This window comes from Verticillium alfalfae, genomic scaffold, assembly GCF_000150825.1.
Source record: "Verticillium alfalfae VaMs.102 supercont1.4 genomic scaffold, whole genome shotgun sequence".
In the NCBI taxonomy this organism is placed as follows: domain Eukaryota; kingdom Fungi; phylum Ascomycota; class Sordariomycetes; order Glomerellales; family Plectosphaerellaceae; genus Verticillium; species Verticillium alfalfae.
The window spans coordinates 2,305,701-2,313,026 of NW_003315035.1; the positions used below are offsets into that span (position 1 = coordinate 2,305,701).

General features: G+C 53.1%; 3 protein-coding genes across 3 annotated transcripts; 2 read left to right on the forward strand and 1 right to left on the reverse strand.

The window, feature by feature from the left end:
• Positions 1-70: 70 nt before the first annotated feature.
• VDBG_04171 (sak1) lies at positions 71-1,920 on the reverse strand (the record flags this gene model as incomplete). The annotated part of the gene is made up of 2 exons (XM_003006172.1): positions 71-1,830; positions 1,911-1,920. The coding sequence occupies 2 exons, from the start codon at positions 1,918-1,920 to the stop codon at positions 71-73; spliced, it is 1,770 nt and encodes a 589-aa protein (XP_003006218.1).
• A 1,322-nt stretch (positions 1,921-3,242) lies between these two features.
• On the forward strand, positions 3,243-3,985 carry VDBG_04172 (yop-1; the record flags this gene model as incomplete). Its single annotated transcript, XM_003006173.1, has 5 exons — positions 3,243-3,293; positions 3,353-3,568; positions 3,631-3,656; positions 3,715-3,810; positions 3,862-3,985. 5 exons carry the CDS (start codon positions 3,243-3,245, stop codon positions 3,983-3,985), a joined length of 513 nt encoding a protein of 170 aa, XP_003006219.1.
• A 1,048-nt stretch (positions 3,986-5,033) lies between these two features.
• VDBG_04173 (calcium influx-promoting protein ehs1) lies at positions 5,034-7,240 on the forward strand (the record flags this gene model as incomplete). The annotated part of the gene is made up of 2 exons (XM_003006174.1): positions 5,034-6,288; positions 6,339-7,240. The coding sequence occupies 2 exons, from the start codon at positions 5,034-5,036 to the stop codon at positions 7,013-7,015; spliced, it is 1,932 nt and encodes a 643-aa protein (XP_003006220.1).
• Between the last annotated feature and the right edge of the window lie 86 nt (positions 7,241-7,326).

The following is a 7,326-nucleotide window of genomic DNA, read 5'->3' on the forward strand; positions in this document are numbered from 1 at the left end:
TGTCCACTAGACTCTCCAGCGTTGTCATTGAGACGGTCGCTCTTTCTTGAGGCAAGGTCGCCGTAAACCGTCAAGCACTCGACTTCCCATGGAACGCTCTGTGGATCAAGCAGATCCCTAATCTCAGAAACCACAAGGTTGACGAAGTCGTCCATCCCGCGCGTTGGGATTGATTCCGCCACTTGCGGACGGGAACCATAGTGATCCAGTCCAGATACATCTGATCTCGATTGGCCGGGTTGGAAAGCATGTTGGCTGCAGCATGAGCTGTCAGGTTGACCTTGAGCGCGCGGTCGAGCAGTGCTGCAAAGACTGTTGCAGGCGCTTCTTTGGCGCGGATGACATGGAGTGGCTGTCCTTGGAAGGCTTCACGGATGTGGGGCACCAAACGCGTAGATATACTTCGTAATGTGTCCAGAACAGGTTTGGGAACAACCTGGAGTGTCAAGCCCGAGACAATCTGCATCATTCGCTGATACAATATAAAGTCACATTCTTCGATCCAAGGAGCGACGCTGGCATTACCCAGAAGCTTTTGCACGGGCATTGTGAGTGTGCCTTGGAATGATGTGTAGAGGTGGAAAAACGTCTTTTCCTTGCAGTAGCGCACGCATTCGACAAGCGAAGTGCAGTGGGAGCGGTAGAGAGCCGAAAGACTCTTTGCAGCGTCAGGATCTGTTCCTTGCGGAAGAAATGGCTCGATCCGTGGTAGTGCGATGGCCTCTGACTGGTTGAACATGGCCTCCTCCAGCTCGGAAGGAAAGCTAAGTTCGAGTGAAGTTTTGCTGGTGGTCGTGTGGAGCTGGTCTGCAGAAGTGATACTTGGCATGCTATAGAAGCTGTGGGATCGGGAGTGACCTGATATAAGTGAAGCCGGGCTTTTTGCACGAGGCATAGAGTCGGATGGCGCTTGGCTATCTTTGGCGAAGGAAGCAGCTGCCGGCTTATTGGGAGCGATGCTATTGCTGCGGGAGAAGCTTGCGACAGCCGGAGCAAGGGGAAGTGGTGCTTCTGGCTCACGAATTTCTGGTTGGTCGTCGACAAGCGCGAAGTTCACGTAATGATACTTGGACTCGCCTCGAACGCCCAACCGCCTGGTCTTCAGTCCTGGGAATAAGACTCGGACGAGTTTGCCGAAACTTGCTGGGTTGAGAACTGTGATCCTTTCTGTCGCGCATCGCGACGCGTAGTTGGCGTAAACTCGACCGCGAGGAACTGATCCCTTGCCCTTCGAACAGACCGAATTGATCCACAACATGGCGAAAACCTGCCTCGTCCGTTCAGAGTTGGGGCCCCTCTCGTTTCCATGCAGCTCCTGAGCCACTTCTTGAAGCTTACGGTGCCTGTTGGCACCGAACAGATGGCGCATCTCAAGCTCGTTGTTGGCGCTTGACTTAGCAGACGTCGACTTTGCAATGCCTAAGGCACCAGCAAGCGAGTCACCCTCATCATTATCGTCGCGGTCAAGCATTTGACTGTCCTCCGTGAAGCTGTTGTTCATCATGCTGTCCATGGGTTGCGAGTGGCCGGAAAGCGACTGTCGGTGGAATGACATCGCATGATTGACCGGGGCATGCGTCGCGGACTGCATCGTGTAGTCACGAATGCCCTGCATTTGCGTTGCAGCCTGCATCATCATGCCGTCGGGAGAGATGCGTGGAGCTGGTGCGAGAGGTTTCGGATGCCTCTGATCGTTGTTTACCCACTGCGCTGAGTAGAGATCTTGCGCATCTGCGAGTCCCTGGTGGTCAAGTCCTGGTTGCGTTGTAGCTGAGGCTGTTGATCCTCTCGATTGTGGCCTCTTCTTCATGTGAGGCTGGACAATGCCGCCTGAAGGTGATCGAGTTAGTAAAAGTTGCTCCTAAATTGCGGGATCGCGTCTCTGAAGACCCGGCAGGCGACTGCCGTACCTTGATCCATGGTGGCCGAAATCGCCGGCTTGTGATGAAGCTATCGCTGCGACAATAACACGCGGCACAGGCAGCAGTCAATCGAGCAGACACTTTGAGCGACAACACAACACGTTGAAAAGCCCAGATGAAAGCTTGAAGCTATGAGACTCCTTTGCAGACGGTGCTGTGGTGTGGTGAGTGGTGCGCTGCGCGCTCTGGCCGGCGTTTCTGGTCTGGTGAGAAGGTTTGGTGAAGAGGAAAAGCGATGTTTTGGCGTGGGCGTCGAGTTGTTGTTGTTGCTCGGTAACCAAGTCCGTGCTGCAATTGGCCGAGCGGGCACTTTGCGGGTCTCAATCCTATGTGGCTGGGACACACGTGACGAGCCAACGACGTTACTGGATATTGCCTTGGGACATGCATCAGAATAGGCACGCTGGAATCTTAAGGCCCACCAGCTCATTTTAAAGATCGAGCGTCCTTCGTCACGATTCATGGCGTCCGGTCATATTGTCTGACTGGATAAGTTTCAGTGATGTGCACGCTTGTTTATGTTGTTCTACTTTTGTGACGAAGCCCGGGCCGCGGCCGGTGCCAATAGAGCGGATTGCAGCTTAACCTTGTCCGATTCCTCCCTGCACCAGTCCATTCCTTGCTGCTGATGGCGTCCAGTTATTGAGCGTAAGGTTTTTTTTGTTAAGTCCAGTGAGCCAAGACCTCATTAAAATGTACGACATTTGCAAATCTCGACATATGCAGGAGAAAGCCCCTGGGCGTTGTTGTTTACTCGCCTTACATCATGCGTGTTGTTGGGGTCTGTGGATCTCATAGCAAGCGAGAAGCAGCAAGCAAGCAGCCACCACACAGGGGGTGGTTGGGCCACAGATCGAGTGGCTGGCTCGTCCACATATCGGCCACCCTCTTCCCAGTGGTGTTGATTGGCCGGTTGCCGAAGTACCCGAGATCGTTAGGTGCCGCCCCGCCTCTATTTCCCCTCCCGAAGCTTGACGCAACCAGCAAGCTTGGGCCCGATTCCACCTTTCAGCTGAACACGTCGTCATCCTGCCCTCTCCCTCGCTCGCCAGTCGTCACTGTCTATCACCTGCCAAATTGCCCAACCCTGAGTTCGTCAGCCTTCCTGCATCTACCACTGCGACGCCTAGCTATTGCCCACCAACAGGTACATCCTCGCATCTTTTCCTCGCAGTATCTTTAAACACAGCTCTTGATAATTCTAAACATTGAAAAGTTGGTCATTCCATGGCTGTGGGCTTATCCTAGCCAACTTGGAACCACCGTGCTAACCCTCGCACAGCGCACAAACCCCCTCCCACGACATCATCAATCGACAAAATGTCTGCCCAGGATCGTGTCCAGAACTACCTTGGTCAGCTCGACAGCGAGGTAACAACATCTAGAAACACTCCAGTGCCCCCTTGTTATCTGACGATTCTCCTGTGCAGCTTTCCAAGTACCCCGTCCTGAACAACATTGAAAAGTCCACCAACGTTCCCAAGGCGTACGGCGCCATCGGCCTCGGCGCCCTGTACTTCTTCTTCATCATCTTCAACCTTGGCGGGCAGCTTCTCACCAACCTCGCCGGTTTCGTCATCCCCTGCTATTACTCCATCGATGCGCTCTTCACGCACAACACCAATGATGATACCCAGTGGTTGACCGTAAGCTCCTCAACCCCGCACCCCGCTCCCTGATGGCGCAATACTGATTATCGAGCAAACAGTACTGGGTTGTATTCTCCTTCTTCACGTGAGTTGATGCGCACTCCAAGTTGCGACGAATCCAGACTGACCGTAATGCGCCCCAGTATTGTCGAGAGCCTTGTCAACGTCGTCTACTGGTTCCCCTTCTACTTTGTCTTCAAGTTTGTGTTCCTCCTGTGGCTCTCTCTGCCCGTGTTCCGGTAAGTCTAGCTCACAAAAGAGATGCGCGTCCGTAACTGATTCGAATACAGCGGCGCTGAGATCATCTTCCACTCCTTCATGGCCCCCATGCTCTCAAAGCACTTCGCTGGAGGCAGCGCTTCTACTGCTTCCGGACTCCGTGCCAAGGCCCAGGGCCTCGACAAGTCCGACTAAACAAGATACTTTCTCAAAGCCATGCACACACATCAACTTGGGCATCGCCCTCTTGCCACGACGGCATTTTTCCTTTCCTAGATTTTGGCAGGTCGCTGCGTCATGCAGGCCGGTTCATTACGCGCAATTCGGCCAGGCAACGATACCATGAGGCGCCATGAACAGCATGGAGGTTATGAAACAATGTAAACATGAGGACGAGCCCAGTTCTTTGCAGACTGGGGTACGAGAAACCCACCAGGAGCCCTCGTTATCACCAAACACGCACTCTTGGTTTACAGTGCAACACCAACGTTGTTAGGATTATTCAATGATAGTTTGCTCTCAAAGCTAAAGACGACGAAAAGTGTCAGTATCGCAAAGTGGTTGGCTGTAATTATTCTCGTAGTTCTGGACTGCAAATGAGGTCGATAACGCAAATGTATGCTGCGACGGGAAGTAGAATCCGAACGCACATGTTACGAAATTGGGAGTTGGGCAAGTTTCAACCCCTGAACTTAGATCGAAACCAAGTCATGGTCGAGGCCCGCCTCGGTCTCTCAACAGCAAGTTAGCATAGTCTTCTCCTGCGTAAAAGGTGCATCTATACAGGAGCTAGGACTCTATCGCCCATGAATCGACAAACATCCCGACATATGTGGCTTAGCCGTGACTGCTGCGCCACACCGCCAGCAAGCACCCCTGTCGATGCGTACGCAACGCAATGTATGGGGTTGCTATTCAGCTGTTTGGACATGGAACGTGAAACTCCCTGATCTCGACATCCGTATTTCAAAAGACCCCTGATCCTCCATACCACCAGCACAACGAACGCGACAGGCGCGCAGCTTTTGATCGAATTCCCCGCGGCCACCATCAACTCCTAGGCATCCACCTCTCCGAACTGCGACCATGCCAATCGAGCATCATCGACTGTACAACCACTGAGACCCACGTCTCTGCATACGAACGATCTACCCAGTACACAACCGTGCTCTTCCAGCTGTGTTCGAAACGACCTTGGCAATAAAAATACATAGCATTCGCCCCTGGAGGGCACAGCGCTACGATGCAATTCACACCTCTCCAGTCCCGTCTTGTAGCATCGCTAGGCGCATCCGTCATGCTGTTGCTATTATACTTTTTGCTCTTGTCGCCTGGCTTCGCCCAGGCGCAACAACTTGCCGACGCGCCAGGCTTCTTTCTTGACGAGCGATACAAAAGCGACGACGATCTTGTCGTACCACCAGATGATACCAGCAAGCTCGACATCACGTACAAAGCCGAGTTCTCCGCCTTCGATCGCAGTATTATTGGAAGGGCACCACCAGGGGTGACAGGCCTTCTGAACAATGTCAAGGAAAATCGAAATGTTAGACCCGGGACGACGCAGCAGTTTGTCTTCGAGGCCAGTCGCATTTGGCCAGACGAAGTGGAGTCAGGGAACACTGTAAAGACGAGACACACGAGCAACATAACGCTTGCCAACGGGCCGTCTGTCGTCGACGATGACACATTTACCGAGGATGAGGGCGCCAGTGAGGACCTGGGTCTTCGTCGACGACAAGAACGCATAAGGACGATCTACATATCTGCCACCACCTGCATCCAACCGCAGCGGAGTGGGAACAATACATCCATGGATCCGCCTCAGATCAGTCTATTCGTGTCAACTTCCCTCGACAACCAACTCCCGGGCGCCGATAAGCCGATGGTGAACCAAACGTACAGGGCATTCGATGAGGGAGCGGTGATGCTCAAGCTCAATGCCACCGGTGATGTCTTCTTTGGCATCTCAGCTCCGACAAGCAACGAGGTTATGTTTGACGGCGAGTGGAACTTTGATGTGGCCGTCTCGACAGACGAATTCTATCACTCCTATGGCAATGACCAGGGAGGGCTTCTTTGGGTGGATAGCGACTCGAGCGCTGCGCTGCTCATTACACCAAACATGACGGACAGCAGCGACGCGGTCCAAATCCAGAAGATCATGGATGAGGGGCCGCAGTATGTCATGTTTGTGGAGAACGAGGATGGATGGCAAACAAGAGGCGTGCGTCATTCCATGTGCGGCCTCTCCAACTATGCGCAGATGGCTGCGAAAGCGGGCGGATCCTTCGGCGACAAGGCCACGACGGTTATGACTACGAGGGGACCAGGAGGCCTCCCAAAGCAGCAATTCTACTTTAATGGGTTAAACGCGAGCTCTTCGTACAATGGCTATCTCGCATGGACGGGCTCGGAGAGCCTTAAGCGACAGACGCCGAATCGTGCGGGAGGCGGGGGTAAGGTCTTCCAGAGCACGCAGTTCGAGACCAAGTCAGGTATGATGTGTTTCACTGGCTACTTCGCTCTTCTCACTAACGATTCGAAGGCGACAATTGCAAAATCATCACTGATCTTACATTTTGCAACGAGACTGAATATGCGGTCCCAGCAAATGACCAGCGATTCGACATTGCCGAGCTAGCTCAGTTCTATGACGATTATGCCAGGCAGATGTACGGCTACTTCGAGAGGCAACTCGCCCAGGTCGCCTGCGAAGCTCCATCGCACCAATTGTACTCCCTGGCTCGCGATTGTAGGGATTGCGAGGTAGCCTACAAGAAGTGGCTTTGCTCCATCACGATCCCTCGTTGTGAGGACATCTCGAGCACCAACGAATTCTCGTTCGTCCGGAATCTCAACCAGTCGTTTCCAAACGGCACCAAGGTTTCTGAAGAGATGGTTGCGCAATTTTCAGAGTTGGCGCACCTCAAGTCAAGAAATGATCGCATTGACGAGGAGGTAGCACCAGGACCATACCGCGAGATTCTGCCCTGCGAGGATCTCTGCTACGATCTTGTTCGCAATTGCCCATCCTCGCTGGGCTTCAAGTGTCCACGACCGAGGCAGCACGTGTTCAACTCGAGCTACCAGATCCGTGGCGACGGGCTGACATGTAACTATCCTGGCTCGGTGCACAATCCGTCGGGCTCATCAGCCCCCGCGGTATCCTGGCTGACGCTGTCATTGCTCGTGTTTGTTGTTTTGGGACTGACATCGGCCTGATCTACCAAAGGTCGAAACTGTCATTGGGGTTTTAATGATATGATGGCCGTACATAATGAAGTCGACGGGGGATGGAGATGAAGGATGGTTGGTCTATGCATAGCTCTGGCGTCTTGGGATACTTATTTGCATAAGAGGTTGCCACTTCTGTGCAGACTTCGCATATACTTAGATAGATTTTGACGGTTCAAATGAGACAAGGCGTTATGCTTTGTTCTTGTGCAATATATGGTAGTGATTTTGTGAAGAACAGTAAGGCACAGCCGACATGGCATGTAGCACTACCGGACTTGCATCGACGCGAGAAGGGA